Raw genomic sequence first — 19,203 nt, 5'->3', positions numbered from 1 at the left:
GAGCCGTAAGAAATTGACCAATCAGAGTTAAGTGTGAGAAGAATAATCGACTACGATTGGTTAATTTCTTACGGCTCACGACTCGCGACTCTATTGTAGAACCGGCATAAGCCATAAGAAATGGGCGAATCACAGTCGATTATTCCCCTCGGATTCGACTGTGAAAAATTGGTCAATTTCTTACGACTTAAAGCTTAAAACACCTATTGTAGATCCGGACTAATGGCAAAATTATCGATATTTTTTTATCGGGTAGCGAGTGGAAAAATATCGATATATCGATTATCGATGCTGTATCGCCCATCCTAGTTTGGAATTTCAGAGTTATGACACACACAACAAGTACAGTCAAGTACGGTGTTCGGTCATTTTTCACGCGGCCTTGTTTAGAGAGGGTTGCTTGGAAATTCGTTAAGAGTCTCTTGCGCGCACGTAAATTATCCGATGCGCGTTAATTCGCGTGGCTGTACGTCAATCCGATCGATTCGCCGGCCTCTTCATTGGAGAGAGAAACTGAGAGAAACCGACGACGCTGGCACGTCGGATTAGAGTGCCTGATTCCAACCTAAAAGCGCGCAAATCCGAGCGAGAGGCCGTCTACGAGTTTAGGTAATACGAAACGCCATGGGCAAATGATTTTGATGGACAGGATAGAAATCTCTGCCTCGGTTGAGAACGATTATCGACGTACACGATGCACCACGTCGAGGAATAACCTTAACGGAACGTTGCTTTATTTAACAAATCAAATCACCACTTGGCGAAAAGATCCAATCACGTTCCTGTGATTAAGGTCGATTTTTTTCGTTTGTCTGAATATACTTTTCAACAACCTCGACACCATTCGTGATATATTCCGTAGAATTCAACTGTGTTTCAAAACTAATCTTTCGAACACGACTTGGTTATTACGGCTTTAAAGTAAAAGATCGTTTATACTGGCTACTAAGTTAATGGATTACAATCGATATAGATGTGTGATCCTTAACTCTTTTTCTCCAATTTAATAAGTTTACTTGAGAAAGCTTAATTAAAAAGAGAAAAAGTTATAATACAAATTCAAAAAACCTTGTGCAAAATAACTAATTAGTATCTATCTAGTAGGTTGACGGCACTTATGTGTATCTGGACTGTTCTGAAAGAAAAGAAAGTTATTTCTTTCTTTGAATATACAGATGCAAAAATAATATTAAAATATCGAGTAAGCAAAATACATAATAGACGTTTATTTATAAATGTTGGAATAATATAAGTAACGTGTATCCGGGCTAGGTAAATATTTACTTGCAATACGTTCATTGTTTTTATATTTTGTAATTAAAATGCTATTATATTGTCTTTGATGACTAATGGTATGTTTGTACAATGATAACTTTGGAGAATAATATATCTTTATATCTTTGATAAAAGAAACGTTATCCTATAATCTACTTGTTATATGAAATCTCAATTTAAAACAGAGTATATCAGTTTAACTTTACTACATGTACTTTTAAGACATTTATATATGAATTTATACAGCCTGGTTTATTGAGGGAGCACTTTTTTATAAATAATAGCTATCTTGCAATTCTGTGTTTTAGGTTAGAGAGATGTATCAAAGAAGATAACACAAATCTAGAAGACAGGATCATGGCAAACAGAAGGGATAAGCCTGCTGGTTTTGTGAGTAGGCTCCTATTAAATCCTAATGCGTGTCCATATAAAGAAAATTTATTAATAAAATATATGAGAAAAGGAAATATGTAATGCAGTATATTTAAAATAATGTAATATGGGGTCACATAAATCATGTCGGATACAAAAAGTATCCCAAATATAAAATGCTAGTAGTACGCTAGCAGTACTATGTCAGCAAACTTGATCATGATGATGCAGCAGATTTTAATCCGCTGCTTCCTCATTAAGCTTGGTTTCTAACAGCACAATTTGTTAACATAAAATGACAATAGCGATGCAACAAAGATCAAGCATTATATGTTACCACATAATGGCAGCAAATATGTAGCAAATATCGGACAAAGTGTTTGCCATATCATCTGCCATATCAAATACTGACAGCAGAAAGACAGTAGAAATTAGGCATGATCCGATGTCACATTGTGATAGCGAAAATGCGGCAAGGCTACAGCTCAACTTATCATATCAAATAGTGACAGCAAAGGCACAGTAAAAATCGAGTATAGCCTGTCGTCACAACGTGACTGCAAAAACGCAGCAGACACAGGGTGCCTTCCAAGAAGAGACATAGGCCTGGTTTACACCGTGCGTTTAATTCGCGGCCTATATGATAGACGTCTTTGTTTAATCTATAGGTTAAAACAAGGCCGCCTATTGTATAGATCGCGGATTATGTGCACGGTATAATAATAGCATACATGACATGGTGTGACACAGTCCTGCATCCTTACATCCTTGTTCGCCAATGTTAAAACATCTTGTAAGTTAATGGAACAAAGTGAGCAGAATCAATTCTAACCAACATTTTTATTTGTTGCTCATTTGTTGCTAAAAAGTTGCTAAAGAAAAAAATTTGTTGCTCTGCAAATACACTTTTTGATATAAAAATGCCAAACTCTGAATAAAAAATGTTTAAAGGAAAAATATGTTTTATTATCTTAAAGTTGACGTTCCAAACTACAAAAGAACAAATAGTTCATGTGTCGACTATCCAATAAATTTGATTATTAAGTAATCCAAAAAATATTTTTTTACAGTGCACAAATACAGTATGTAAATTGAATGTTTATTGCATATTTACAAATAATTGCATTTTATTATTAATATTGCGTCACAAAAAGTTATTAGATTAATTAGAAAAAATATTTTATTTTTTGAGTTTTTGTTTGAATATTTTTTAATTTTATATTTATTACGTTTTTTAATGTTATTTATAACATTCTCAACGCAAATCGTTTCATTTTCTTTAATAGTTTGTGAAATTTTTGCAATATAAAAGAGGATTAATTGAAAATAAAGGAAAAAAAAATTTTTAGGTGCCCAGAGATTACACTATACCTATGTGATAGGTCTTTCGTGTCCTGAGGTGAATTTTCGAAACATTTTCGTCGGAGATTACGCAGAAATGGAAGTCGGCAATGTACGAAATTTATTTTCTAGATGTCAGTTTTTAAGAGATGAATATAGGTCATTAATGAGGTTGGAAACATATAGATTATTATTTAGCCCGGTGTTTGTAATATTTCAAGGGAAAAAGAACGCTCACGTTACGAATCGACCAAATCGTGTGTTAATCTTAATTTGATTTACGATAAATATCAATAAAAGGGGACCCAGCTTCGATGATCCTGATCTTGACATATGTTGTCAAGATCATTATCCTGAGTGACCTCCAATAGGTTTTAATTGGTGATCGTTCTTCGTTTAAAAGTTAACAAGAAAAGTTTAAAAAACAATAATAACAATTAAAATAATAACAATTAAAATTCCGAAGTAGAAGGAGAGGTGGAGTGGATCCGTGGACCTCGCTTCGCGTGGAAAGTCGTACGCTTCGTGGTAAGGGAGAGGTGAGGTGGATCATAAATTTTTTGCTTTAAAAACAAATTCTCTGCTTTAAAAACAAAAATTATATAGAAAATAAATTTTTGAAAAAAAATTTTTGTTCTTAAAACAGGAAATTTATTTGGAAACAGAATTTTTGTTTTATATAGCAGAACTTTTTTTGTTAATAACGAATTTTAACGAATAACGAGCGACGGCTAAAATCTGTTGGAGGTCACTTAGGGTTGTGACCGTGACAATATATGTCAAGGTCAAGGAACTGACTCCCCTATTCTAAATAATTACCAAAATATAATAATTAAAATCAATGTAGAGACTCTCTTCTCTTCTCTTAACATATCTGACAGCATTATTCACTTAGCGTTTTAAGTTTTTGCGCAATATTAATGACTATTAGTCAGCAATTAATTTTGTTTTGCTCTATCATCCTCGATGTTAGTGCTTTACGTGCTATTATCCGTTGTACAAATGAAAATTATGACTTTTACATCCACGTCATCATTAATATTGTATGATCGTGTTGCTACTGTACGGCTCGCCAATGAAACAATATTCTACGCAGCACGAAAACATACTTCTGCGTATAAGACACCGAGATCCCACGTTGACGTGCAGCTTATTATTACTTTAATAAAAGTTTTCTTTTGCTTCTCGCATATGAGAAACGTTAACATTTACTATAACCGAAAGATGCTATGTAAATAGCCTCTAATGATGGTCTACGTGGACACAGTTGTCGTTATTCAGCTGTATTATCCAATAATTGAACAGCCGAAGAATCTGTAATCATAGCAATTAATTTTACACGCGCGTGCTACTTTGTGTCACGTGAGTCACGTCCTGCGTGCCCATCACGATTTCGTAGCCTCCGGTCGCGCTGATAGTCTCGAATTTCGAAGCGGTTCAACCTTCGGAGTTGAATTTAACCAGTGGAGAGAAGACGACACGTGCCATAAATCGCTCGATCGCTTTCTTCCGCTTTCATCCTCGCGTCAAAATGCGCTGCGTACCGCCTAAACGTGTATTCAGTTATCTCGCGGTAAGCGGACGTAATTGCTTCCAGCTTCGGAGTGCGCGATCTTGGCGTTATCTTGGAAAAAAATTTCATGTGCTTCCGAGCATATCGCTAAACCATGAGCAAGCATGAATTTCTGTTCGGACAGTTGTCATTGTAAAACGCGAACCCGTTCCGTCCGTTAAAGGAACGGAAATATTTATAGTGGGATTCGGATATCGGAATGCAGTTTTATCGGAACGATCGTGCGACTCGATCGAATTTGCACTCGATAATGGCATAAGATATTGTTAGTAATCTTTTTATTCCATTATTTTAATTGTTTTACATTATATTATTATTATGAATAAACTGACTAGGAAGTAGCGCGAGAACTTCCTTAAGGAATTAATTTCTGATTGAAATTGAAATGTTAAAATTATGTTGCAATATGATACGAAATTAAAATTATTGCAGTTGGACACATGGTTCGGCCGGCCGAAGAAATCCGTACGCGGGAGTGGGTCGCGCTACTATTCGGGCAGCAACACCATGCCCAGGCCACACTCCGGTGACGATATCAACGAGATCGAGCAACAACGTTGCATCATCGAGAGGATGGATGAAGAGACTGTTAACGATAGATTCGAGGAAATGCTGGTGCGTACACATCGCACATATTATATATTTTACATGTTCTAATAGCTTATAGACGTACTTTTTTCTAGTATGGCAATAAAATATGCAGTTGATATATATATATATATTTATTTATTTATTCTTTAATATCAAATAAACAATGGCTAATGTAAAGCCGAGCTAGGTATCTTTTTGCTAACAATACAATCAAATGATATCCATATCAATAGTTACAAAACCATACGTTTCGACACTTAATAAGATCATCTTCAGTGTTACATAAGAAAATTACAAAGTTATCAAAATCACAAAACATATCGTTACTTGCTATAAAATAGAATGCCACAAGATATTCTTCACACATCGCGAATTTAAATATCCAATTCGATCATATATGTATATTACAATTACAAGCGATTCGACTCGCCTTTAAGCACAGATCAACTTAAGAAATATTATTATGGTTTCAAAACCATTGTATATATTAAGAAAATTACAAAGTACGTTAAACAAATGTATATATTAAAAACTGTATATGTTAAAAAAACTACAAAGTTATTACGAAGATGATAAAACATATTGCTATAAAATTCGTTTCGACTTCTTTGATAACTTTGTAATTTATTTTATGTAACACCGAGGAGATGACCATATTAAAAGTTGAAACGTACAGTTTTATCATTAATGACATGGATCGTATTATTTAACTGTATTGTTAGTAAAAGACACTTGGCTCGATTAGCCTTTGTTTATTTGATATTAAATTTATATATTCATTAAAATTACAGAATATTATAAGAATTTGAATTGTTAATATTTTTCACTTTATGTGTTTCGTATCGATAAAACGCACAGTATTCAGTAATTATTAAATAATGAGATATCGTGTGTAGAATGATATCTAGTAAATAGTAAAAGTTTTATTATTACTATCTTTGTGTTCAGGCTAATATGAATCTAACGGAAGAAAAGAAGGAACCATTGCGCCAGCAATCGGAGTCGAAGAAGAAGGAGATGCTGGTGTTGCATTACAAGGGTAGCATACAGGAGAATCGGTCGAAATTCGACAAACCGGCGGATTACATACAGTACCTGGCGCAGCCTGATTTGAGCGTTAATAAGATCTACAATTGCATCGAGTCTCTCAGAATCGCGCTTACTAACAATCCGCTCAGCTGGGTACAGGAATTTGGCACTAAGGGTCTCAAGCAGGTTCTGGCTACTCTCAATGAATGTTATCGAAAGTAAGTGAGTTCCGCGTGCTCGAAAAAAAAGTGTCCCATAGCAATTCGAATGCAGAACTTATTCTAACATTGGTATTATTCTATTCCAGTGCCTTCATATATTACGATAGGTAATTCATGTAAGAGTACTATTCGCTTGAATGTCGTTTTGCAATGATATTTATCACGTTGATTTCTGTTTATATTGTATACGAACCAAGTTATTAGTAACAATATAAACAGTTTAATTTTGTAAGATTTACGTATACTGCGAAAGAGTTTAATTTGAGAATTACTTAATTTACGCTGCTCAATTAGTAAAATATTCTTAATTTTCACTTTATTATCACTTCAGTTTTGCATGATGCTTTTATGGCAGAATTTATTACAAGACCCATGCTGCTTATGAATTTATTAAAATTCGAAATTCATGTTATTCTTTATTAATTAATGAAAAATTTGTTTTCCCTTAGTGACAATCGTTATGAGCGAATACAATACGAATGTATTCGCTGTTTGAAAGCTATCATGAATAATACCGTTGGTATAAAGGAGATGTTGGCCCATCACGAGGCCCTTACTATTGTGGCCAGGTCATTGGAGCCGACGAAACCATCTGTAATGTCCGAAGCTGTAAAGTTACTCGGTGCGGTGTGCCTCATATCCAGCGATAGTCACAAAAAGGTTTTAGACGCTGTTACTATGAATGGCGAATTCAAAGGTCGTGAAAGATTTCTGCCAATCGTACAGGGTTTGATGAACAAGAAGAACGAAAATTTAAGGGTATGTTTTGTTTATTCTTTATTTTTTATTGGACTCGTGAGATTTTAATCATTGTATAAATAATGTTTTTTATGATAGAAAATCAAATGAAAAACGTAACGCTATCTTACTCTAGAAATATTAATTTTTTCTATATGCACAGATAAAATGTAATAATTTCGTTGTATTGTTAAATTAATATAATATTTGTATAAATTATTATAAATCAAGTAAAAAAACTAATCAAGTTTATTTAACGACGAATTATTGTAATACCTATTGTAATATATCCTAAAAATCTTTGACGAGTTATTATGTGATTTTTTATAGAAACAAAAAAGTAAATAATTTGATATAAAATTTATTTTTATATTTATATTTTTATATTACAGGTAGTGTGCCTTCAACTCATAAACTCGATAATATCATCCGCGGAGGATCTAGATTTTCGCTTACATCTTAGGAACGAGGTAATGCGAGTAGGTCTAGCCGATATTCTCGAAATGCTAGAGAAAGATGAGTCGGAAGACTTGGCTACGCATTTGAAGATTTTTAATGATCACAAAGAGGAGGATTACGAGGAATTTGTACAGAGATTTGACCACGTACGTTTAGAATTAGACGACGTTAACGATTGCTTTGAAGTAGTTAAAAATATGGTAATGGATACCTCCGCCGAGCCATACTTTCTATCAATACTTCAACATCTTTTATTTATTCGAGATGATGCTCTGGTTCGGTAAGTATATACATGTGTACAATCGCATTTACTTTTATTATTGCGATTTGAGTAACTAATATGTATATTTGTTTATATATATTACTCTATTAACTAACTCTTTAGTTACTTATTTTTTGTTTTCTCATTTTTTAGACCGGCATATTATAAATTGATAGAGGAATGTATATCGCAAATTGTGTTGCATCGTTCAGGCTGTGACCCGGATTTCAGCGCGACAAAGCGTTTCCAGATTGATGTACAACCGTTGATCGATACCCTAGTCGAAAAGTCACGAGCCGAGGAAGAACGCCGATTGGTAGAAGTGATGCAAAAGTTAGAGGAAGCTATAGCTAGTAGACAAGAAGCCGAAGCGAAACTTCAGCATGCGGAAAACAAGATCAAAGAACTGGAACAAGGAACAGAGAAACCTGGTGGTTTCGTAAGTATACATATGATAGCTCTACAGGGTATATCTTATAGCGTTTTTCATTGGACCGCACCGAGTGCGTACCAAAAACTCGTTCAGTGGCAGCAGCACTGCACGAGGTTGCCAAAAGTGCGAGTTTCTTGCACTCCTAGCTAAACACGTGTGACGACCTCAGTGCGGTTTTATAGTGCACATTTTGCACTATATTTGATGACATAAAATATTGTGTAATTCACATTTTCATAATATGGAGGGATTTATGGAGTATGATGCATACATGCCTACTATTTTGTAAGCTGTTGTTCTGGAAACGCGAAAATGACTTTTGAACTGTAACAATAACATAATTACTTGTAGTACTGTTTTTATACAATATATCCTGGTAAAAAAAATTTTTCATGTTTGATCACTGTATAAATATTATATATAAATGTACATAGTTATATAATACGTAGAGGAGAAGGTGTTAACGCTCTTTGTCCGTATATTATATCATTGTTTTTTAATTTCGAGAGCCCGATTAATTTTTAAATTTTGGTATTAGATTATAGTTTACATAAAAAGTCTGTAATCTTTTTGCGTACAAATTATTTTAAAATCTTTCTTTGTCAATTCATAACTCTAAAGTTTTTCAAATGTCTTCTTTTACATAGACATCTGTTATCTTTTTCTTGTTAATACTTTCTAATTGAATTATCTTTTCTGTAATTCTCTTATAAAAATCGTTCTCCGCAATCATCATTACAGATGACTTGATGGCTGATATTAATCAATCAAGTCATCTGTAATAGATGGTTGCGGAGAACGATTTTTATAAGAGAATTGTGTGCAGAATATAAAAAAATGCATTACTTAAAAAGTTTCTACAAAAAATATAAGAATGTAAAAAAAACGTAATAAAATAGAAAATAATATAAACCTATCTAATAATATGTGAACTGATTTTCATTATCAATATTTGGAGATTTAGATAAGTAGAAAAAATGAATTTTGTTTCGTGTAAAAATTATTTTTTAAACAACTTTATCCTCCAGAAATTTTTGCGTTAACACGTAAGGTGCGTTAACCCGTTTGACCAACATACGACGCATCGCAATCTTTGCAAGGCATCTTGTAAACCACATTATTACATTATAATACTCTTTATAATGGTAAAGAATTTGTTCATATAGACGAAACGTAAGAGAGTGAGCCATGACGTGAACGTTCATTGCTAGTAGTATCGATAGTATCATTATTCTCCTTTGTCAATAATTTATGAAACAACAATTTAAAACGCGAATTAATGTGAAGTTGTCTTTTTTTTCAGCTTGAATAAACTTAATAGATTTATCAAAGTGCAAAAGGACATTCTCCCAAAATATCCCAATAAAAATGTGGTTTACAAGATGCCTTGCAAAGATTGCGATGCGTCGTATGTTGGTCAAACAAGTCGAAAATTATCCACTAAAATATCTGAACATCATAACCATATCAACAGTAATAATACTTCCAATCAGTGATCACAGACCATCGGCTTAGTTTTAAGTATAAATTTGATTGGGAGAATGTCCAAATTCTTGATATGGAGAAATTTTTTAATAAACGCTTGAATTCGGAAATGTCTCATTTCCATGCAGAAGAATGGACTAAACTTAAGAACGGAGTGTCTGCACCACTCATATGTACCACCGCCTCTTTACTGGAAACGTTTAAACAATTGTGATATTCGAACTCTGATTTAATTATTGGTTGACACTTATGTATGTTTGTTTTTAATGCTTGTTTGTCAGTCTCCTTGTCACATTGTACCGTTTATAATTTTAAATGACACATCATGACGAACAGACGCGACTTTATACTCAGAGGAACGACATATTTAATATATATTATAACTTTCGTTTCTTAATCTTAAAATTGTGAAATAATGTTTCCGAGCTTCGCTTTTCGTTTTTCATTGAGGTGAGTCACATGGTTTTATTATTTGACGTTTTAATTCTTATCTAAGTGACATTATAATGGCAAATTGTAAATTTATTTAGTGTATTGATTGCTTCATCTCTGCCAATTTGCAAGTGATTTGGTCTCAATGGGGGATTTTTTGTTACTGTATTTGCTGAGGATGACTCTAAAGTGAGCCGAAACGTTCGACGAAATAAATGAAGATAGTCATTAACATCTGAGTATTATCTGCATCTCCTAAATCTTTGCTCTTACATCAGCGTTTGACTCTTATTAGTCTTTTCCTATGAATGGCAGTCTCAATGGATACGATGGTCATTACTGATCACCAATAAATTTTCACTGATATCGACAGGTAGTCAATCAGCATCGTTGGGACCTCGACATTTGGATTGGCACATGTAATGGTCAAATTATTGGACCGCATTTTTTTGAATGTACAATTAATGTGGTCCAATTTACTTAGACTTTCTCCAAAATCATTTACCAGGATATCTTCAGGATATTCCACTGAATGTTCGCTAAAAATTTTGATTTCAATAGGATGGTGTTCAAATCCAGCACATTACTCTTGAGAATGTCAGAATTTTTTTAGATGAACAATATTCAAATCATTGGATAGATCGGAGAGAATCAGTCTTGTGGCATTCAAGATCACCGAATCCTCTAGATTACTATTTATAGGGATATGTGAAAGATGTGTATCAGGAAGCACTAACCACGAGATACGATGGAAAGAGTCAGAAGAGCCTGTCAAGCGATAACGCTGCAAATACTCAGAGGAGTCCTGCGAAACTTTAGACGCAGACTGATTTTGTGCTTGAAAAATAACAGTACATACTTTGAACATTTAATTCCGAGAATGATAGGTAATGACAATTAGACAAAGTTCCTTAATTCTCCGATCTTACTTTCATGGATCATCCCTCGATCTTGCTTTTATTGGCTGGATCATCTTTCGATCTTGCCTTAGTTGGTCGGATCATTCTTCAATCTTGCCTTCACTAGCTGGATCAGCCACCGATCTTCGTTGGCTGGACATCTTACCATGTAAATCTCGATAACTTAAAAACGGCTGACCCAAAGTGAATTAAGTTGTAGTGTTTTGGGGAAAGGTTTTGGGGGAAGGCTATAATAATATGCGATAAAATCTAGGAGGTTCTATTTAAAAAATTCAAAGTGAGCTCGTTTTGCCTTTGGCAACGCTACTCAATGTCAAATAAATATGATTATTAAATAGATCTTTTTAAACCCTACAACTTTTGTCTGAAACATTTTTCCGTATCTTTTATAATTTTCGAGGTATTTCGGTGTCATTGTTAAAATGGAACACCTTGTGTTATATATTTAATAACTCTAATGTCTTTATTATGATTTTGTATTCTATTTGAATACAAGTCGACTATCTTTAGAAATACTTTTCAATCAAAATCCATCAGATTTTATTATTTAAAATTTGTATTGAATAATAAATCGTTTTGAATAATGAAAACCTAATATTTTCTAATAATTGTATTAGCAATGTGAAATTATTTAAAAAGATCTAAAACGTGTGTACGATTGTCACTTAGATAGCGCTTTTGTCGTCCCCTTGAGATACGCAAACTAGCATATAAGTTGAATAATCTTAAAAACATCGTTTTGTTTTATTTTATATATAGAGGACTGCTGTATGTCCGCCTCCACCACCTATGCCCGGAATAGGCAGCGGATTACCGCCGCCGCCACCTCCTCTTCCTGGCGGTGGTGGCCCACCTCCACCACCACCTATGTCTGGAATGACGCGTCCACCTCCTCCGCCTATGCTCGGTTCAAAAGGACCTCCACCTCCACCTATGCCTGGAATAGGAGGACCTCCCCCACCACCTATGCCAGGAATGGGCCCTCTACCACCACCGATGATGGGGGTATTATCTCCACCGCCTCCAATGATACAAGTTTTGCCTCATGGATTAAAACCGAAAAAGAAGTGGGAAGTTGATGGTCCACTAAAAAGAGCAAATTGGAAAGCGGTATGTGTATAATGTACTTATATTAATCAAATAAATTATTATCGGTAGAAAATATAATGATTTTAATATTTACAATTTTTTACTATATAGTATAATTTCTGCTGTGTAAAACTTTATGTATTTCAGATTTTACCTCACAGATTGACAGAAAAATCATTCTGGACAAGAGTACAAGAAGACAAATTAGCTAGTCCGGAAATATTGGATGGTCTTGCACAGAAGTTCGCTTCCAAACCGAGCGGGAAAAGAATAGACGATGTAGTTGATAAGTAAATTTCACCTCAGTAATTATCATTTTTAAAATTATATTACATAGAATATTAATAAATTTTTCGTACACGTAGGTCAGCCCCAACGAAAAAAGTAAAGGATCTCAAAGTTTTGGATAATAAGGCGGCTCAAAATATATCAATACTTCTCGGTGGAACACTAAAGCACATGCCTTACGTGGAAGTAAAAAGATGTTTATTTCGATGTGAAGGACCAGTTATTTCTGACAATATATTACAAGGCTTAATTCAATACTTACCTCCGCCGGATCAATTGTCAAAATTACAGATGTACAAAGATCAATACGATGACTTGACTGAAGCGGAACAGTTTTGTGTTACGGTAATATACTTGATTTCTTTTTTTATAACTTATTTCTATCTTTTTATTTCACTCACAACGATATTACAGATATCTACAATAAAAAGGTTATTGCCCAGATTGAGATCATTAAGCTTTATGTTGCGATATGAAGAGTTGATACAGGATATAAAACCTGACATAGTGGCGGCTACAGCAGCATGTGAAGAAGTGAAAAGTAGCAAAAAGTTTGCACGGATTCTCGAATTAATATTGTTACTCGGAAACTATATGAATTCCGGTTCCAAAAATGGCCAAGCATTCGGATTCGAGATTAGTTTTCTTACAAAGGTTTGTTCCGTAACATATGTCTGTATGTGTAGTATATGCACGAATCGCTTATTGTCTCGATGCAGTTTCACGACTTTTTTTTTTAGTTGACCAGTACTAAAGACGTCGATAACAAGCAAACTCTTATGCATTACTTGGTGGATACGATAGAGAGAAGTTTCCCGGAATGTCTCAGCTTCATTGAGGAACTAGCACATGTAGACCGCGCCAGTCGAGTGTCTTTAGAAAATGTTCAGAGAACATTATGTCAAATGGAGACCAATATCCGTAATCTCGAACAGGATCTCACGAATGCCAAAGTTCCGCAGTGCGATGAGGACCTGTTTATAGATGTTATGAAAGTATCCTTCACTAATTTTTTGTTAATAACAATTAACGTTCAGCGGATAAAATAGCTTGGTGAATGCTAAGTTATTTCTTATTAGGATTAGTTTTTACACTTTACTAAAGAACTAAAACCAATCATATTAAACAATCACTGCATTGCGTGCATTGAGCAAAGTACAAATTCAAGAGTTTTGTGACTATTTCATTTGTTAATCTTGTGTTGATCAAACAAAGGTATTTCCTTGACGGAGTTACTTTATAGCCATTCGCCAAAAAAGCGAGGGAATCTTATGAGGTTCTACAAAATATGTTTAAAAATATGGACACTCTGTACACGGACATCTCAGAATTCTTTTCCTTCGACAAGCAGAAGTACACCATAGAGGAATTCTTCGGCGATATCAAGACGTTCAAAGATGATTTCTTGGTAAATACGCGCTAATACGTCACGCCGCAGTCTATTCAATCGCTATCTAATGCGATTCTATATTCTCACCGTAGCAATCGCAGAAGGAGATAATAAAGCTGAAGGAGGGCGAGGAGAAACAGAGACGGACGAGAGAAGCGCGCGAAAAAGCTGAAGCAGAAAAGGCGGCACGAGCTGCGCGTAAACGTGCATTAGTCGATATGAACGCACATGAGACTCAGGAAGGTGTTATGGATAGTTTGATGGAAGCGCTGCAGACTGGATCGGCCTTCAGTCGGCCGGATCAACGACGCAAGCGACAAACCCGCGTAGCTGGTGGTAAGTTGTATAGGACATACATCAGGGGACAAATGGTGAAGAAAAACCAAGCAGCTCAAGTACATTTATTTAGTAATACTTTAGATAAATCTGCTAAAAATAAGTTAATGCACGAATGTGAAAATCTAACTTCAACTGAAATCGTGCAATGCCATATGCTCCCGAATAGGATTATGGCTGAAATATGCATGGCGGGCAATTCAACAAATTTCTTTACGCCGGAAGAGAATCAAGAAATCTGCAAACGAATGCTGATAGACGAGGCGAAAAAGACACCTAGGCAGACGAAGCATTCGTCCAAAGTCACGTTCTTTCAAAAAAAGAAACTGTGCAGTCGTTGTAATCGCGCGTATTACGCGACGATGCCGGTATTCGACGAGACACCGAAAAGAGACGTTTTACTAAAAACATTTAGAAACTTAGAGTCGAGATGCGTTAGGACTGACTTGAGTCCATTAATCGGTGGAGATGTCTCTATTAATCGAGCGTGTATTCTTAGTCCGATTAAGCAAAGACGCGTCGTAGTCAACAAAATACGTAAAAGGAACAGCATTGTGCGCCGCACTATATTGAATCGCAAACTTGTACGTGCGAGCAATACAGTTGCAAAACGCAGTAAGCCTCATTCTTATTTGCAAAGTCTACCTAGTATGAGTACCACTATGCCATCGATTGTTAATACACCAGATGTAGACATGAATTCTGTAAATCAAAAGATGTCAAAATCGATCGATTTTTTTCATACTAAAATACTCAAACCGGCCTTCACTCCGATGAGATCGGAAGGACTCTTAAGATCGAGAAATTTTGAAAATTTGACACGATATGATGAAAATCAAAACGTACAGGATTTGAGAAACTTAGGCTTTTTAAACTCGAGCATGTCTACTCAGTTTTCGAGTAGTGAGCAGATAACTAAAACACAATCGCCACTAGTGACAGAAATAAGTGGAGTTATGTTATTGTCGGAAAATAGCCCGTTGCATTTTATAAAATCAAACTCTATTCGTATTGCTATAAAAGGTTTAAATTTGTCCTCTGGACAACTCGCAAATACATACAGGCAATTTGCTCCGGAAACAAGTAATTTAACTGCAAGAAATAATCGTAATAAATTAAAAAAACCAAAGGATAGTGCATGGAAGAATAAGTGGAAGTTTTGGCGAACGCCAATAAATATTGTTTAATAGAATTATTTGCTGCTTCAGTATTTATACAAGACTAAAAATGAAAAAAACTGACGCGAGAGAAAAAATATTTTGTAACTCTATGTTGCGAAGAAACTTGTTCTAAAAACTGTTACGATGTATACTTTGAAAGTCATCTAATTTTTCCATTAAAATGTGCGACATTCTCGTGTTGTGCATATTACAATAATATTTTTATGATCTAATATCGCGTAATTATATTTTTAAAATACAGAGTAAGAATCATTATTTTGCATTAGTCATATTAATGTCAATAATCTTTGACGCTTTTTTATTTATTTAAAAATAGCAAGACTCAAGTATAGTTTTGATACAATGTACAATACATAAATAAAAAAACTTCCGTTTACCTATGGATTTGTAAATATTTACGTATCGTGCGCACTATTCAAAACTGATAATCGTAATATTTGTGATTTGTAAAGAATTAAAAAATTTGTAATACGTTATTTTCATATAGCATATAAATTTTATATAACATTTTATTTAATTAATATGTCAAATTCTTTAAGCAAATGAGAATGAATATTTGTAATAAAAAGTCTTGAGTTTTACGTACATATTTAATGCGCAAAAATATATTCTGCTGATCTTGTAATCGTACCGCAGAAATTGTGAGAACGCAATAGTAAGATAAAAATAAAGTCAAGGTGCTTCTGCCATATCGTTTCGATCACTTATATTCAGATTACAAAATTCAATGAGATGTGAGGTGAATGTGTAATTTTACAATTTTTTCTGTTGCTGGTGTGATTATAATGTAATAAATCAATAAAGAATAAAAAGCCTTTGAGAGCTAATGCTGGATGTTATTGCAATTAAGTTTTTGTATATTGCAATAAACGTTTCGATCCTTGATTTGGATCCTCTTCAGCAAATACATTAATGATAAGATTAAAATATATATACAAGAATATAACAGTTAAATACAAATTTGAATATTAGATTATGTTTAAACTTACAATGAATATTTGTTCGTCGTGATTTGAACTGTGAATAATGTGTATCTGGACAAGTCAATTTGCATCATATATCAATGTCCACTAAATTACCAAGTTTATTAAATAATAAATTGAGTCAATAGTATAATAATTTAATAAATAAGATTAAAAACAAAACTGAAGATAATTAACTTAAAAAATTTAATTGCCATTATTATATACAATAAAACATAATTGCAATAACATCCAGCATTGACTCTCAAAGGCTTTTTATTCTTTATTGATTTAATTCATTAGAGCCTATAGAATTTCTAACGTATAATGTAATATTAAAATAAATTTTTTTTCTTCGGTTTTGTAAAAATTTAAATTATTTTTATGATTATTTATGTATATTACAATTGTTACAAATTTTAAGTGTGACACAAAGCACTTGAGTTTTTGATGAAACATGTACCAAAGACTGTTTTGTATAAAAACATATATATATATATATTTGTAATTAAATGCAGTAACAAGTTACTTGACTGTCTTAATCTTGTTCTCCTTGATATGTTCAATGTTGTAAAGTAAATTGTACTATTTAATACAAAAGTATACTTCTGGAATGTCGGTATATGAATAATGTATATATAAATACAAAAGTTCCATTCCTCTTTCGTGTAGTAACTATCAAGAAAAACGTTTCACTTATAAAGCGCATAAGTTTTTTCAAATACATTCCACTAGTACAAAATCTATTATTCTCGAATAATATCGAGCCTATTGTAATGAGTTTAATTCTATTTTAATTTTACAGCGGAAAGGAGAGCGCAACTAAATAGGAGTCGATCGCGTACTGGATTAATCGGAACTGGCTTACTAGGGAGAGAACTTTCGACGTAAGTATTACCGTTAATTAATTGCAAAACGAATGCGCGAACGAGACACGCTCGAATAGAATACTCGATTTCTTACCTACATATTACACGCGTGTTATGAATATGTAACACATTTGTACAACATTGTATATTGTTTTCCGGTAAGCGAGTAAATTATTCGTAAAGCAAGTAAGAACTCTAAATTAATAAATTGACAGCAATCGTTATTAATTTTCCATAAATTGAACGGTATAAAGTAAGTGATCGTTGTAATAACGTGACTGTTTATTCAATTAACAAATCATATCCTTACCGCTCTCTCTATTCCTCGGTAGCTTTTGAAATAACTATCTATATTATATTATAGAACTGGGGGGCATTAAAGTTGCTCCCTTCAATTAAATATCTTACAATCTTTTCTCAGAGAAAAAAAAGATCACTACGCTACAAATACTCGAGCATGAACGTTCTAATAAACTCTAAATGCCGTTATCAACTTTAATTTTGAAATATCTCAGAAACAGTAGACCGTCTACGCTCAAATGGAGGGGGAGGGGGTGATTTTTATTCAGGGAAACACAATTCTGCCAAGTTTTATTGAAATCGGTGAAGGTCACTCCGGAGTCTCCCCTTGTTAGATACGGATCGCGCAGTTCATTCTCTATGTCTTTGATTACATATCTTTTATATGTATATACGAATAATAATTTTTCGGTTAAATTTCAGAAAATGGGCGATCTTACCAATTCCAATGACCTTGATATATGTTGTCAAGGTCATGACCCTGAGTGAGACAAACAAATTTTAGCCGTCGCTCGTTCTTCGTTAGAAAGTTATTAACAAAAAACTTATAATACAAAAATAATGTTTTACTTACTGTTATACATACACAATATTCAGTACTATTCTATACCTCCCCCTGCTTAGAAACGTTCGACTTTCCACGCGAAGCAACTTCTTTCACTCCACTTCCCCCCCTGCAAAGGGGCACACGACTTCAATGTTGCACATGGGTTTCAACTTTCCACGTGAAGCGATTTGGGTGGGATCCGTTTGATCACGTTGCGATTGACCACCAGTCACTCACAGCGTTTGTACAACAGAAAAACTCCTGACACCAGCTAGCTGAGTGGCTGGTGGTCAATCGCAACGTGGTCAAATGGGCCCCACCCAGCGATTTTCACTCCACCTCCTCTCCTGCCAAGGGATGTACGACTTCCACGCGAAGCAACTTCTACCTCACCTCCCCTTCCTGCCTAGGGGCGTGGGAGAGAATTTGTATTATATTTCAGAAAGAAATAAAAAAGTAAACATACGTTTAATTTAAACTTTATTTGTTAATAACTTTTTAGCGGATAATGAGCGACGGTTAAAATTTGTGGGAGGTCACTCAGGATCATGACCTTGACAACATCTGTCAAGGTCATTGGAATTGGTGAGGTTGCCCATTTTCTGAAGTTTTACCATTAAAGAATTTTTTCTGAAAGTATTAAGCACTATAATTGATTCCTGTTTATTTGCTTGTCTTTATTGACAAGGAGTCAATTATAGTGCTTAATACTTTGGCACTAGCTTCTTAAATACATACATTTATCCCCTGTCACTTCACCTTACTCCATTGTTGTTGCAGAGAGCTTTTAAGTTCAGCTTAATCTATTGGAATACACCCTATTTCCGTCCTAAACTCATTGCTGTGATGAATTTACACGCATTGGAACATTAATGAGCAAGAAAACATCGTGCGATACGATAAATCAGTATCCAAGAGAGAGGGAGACAAAGAAGAGCGAGATTCCACATCAATGATCTTCCGGTGTAGATCGAATTTTTGCTATTTCGAATTATCGGAGTAACAGTCTTCCTTACATAGTTAGATATTCGGTTTATAGGTATTTTTTTACTTGTATAAATGTGTGTGTGTGTGTGTGTGTGTGTGTGTGTGTGTGTGTGTGTGTGTGTG

The 19,203-nt window shown here is 34.2% G+C and overlaps 1 protein-coding gene across 1 annotated transcript; it reads left to right on the top strand.

Moving 5' to 3' along the window:
* Positions 1 to 339: 339 nt before the first annotated feature.
* dia (diaphanous related formin 1) lies at positions 340 to 19,148 on the top strand. Its single transcript, XM_018446594.1, has 16 exons — positions 340 to 609; positions 1,584 to 1,665; positions 4,994 to 5,176; positions 6,101 to 6,399; positions 6,852 to 7,161; positions 7,533 to 7,879; positions 8,015 to 8,300; positions 11,891 to 12,241; positions 12,368 to 12,510; positions 12,586 to 12,853; positions 12,923 to 13,162; positions 13,249 to 13,503; positions 13,752 to 13,916; positions 13,991 to 14,234; positions 17,183 to 17,264; positions 18,874 to 19,148. Exons 2-16 carry the CDS (start codon positions 1,633 to 1,635, stop codon positions 18,893 to 18,895), a joined length of 3,228 nt encoding a protein of 1,075 aa, XP_018302096.1. The 5' UTR covers positions 340 to 609; positions 1,584 to 1,632; the 3' UTR covers positions 18,896 to 19,148.
* The last annotated feature ends 55 nt before the right edge of the window (positions 19,149 to 19,203 follow it).

This window comes from Mycetomoellerius zeteki, unplaced genomic scaffold (assembly GCF_001594055.1).
Source record: "Mycetomoellerius zeteki isolate Tzet28-1 unplaced genomic scaffold, Tzet1.0 scaffold182, whole genome shotgun sequence".
In the NCBI taxonomy this organism is placed as follows: domain Eukaryota; kingdom Metazoa; phylum Arthropoda; class Insecta; order Hymenoptera; family Formicidae; genus Mycetomoellerius; species Mycetomoellerius zeteki.
The sequence above is the reverse complement of the archived record's forward strand: the minus strand, read 5'-3'. Positions and strand labels throughout refer to the sequence as shown.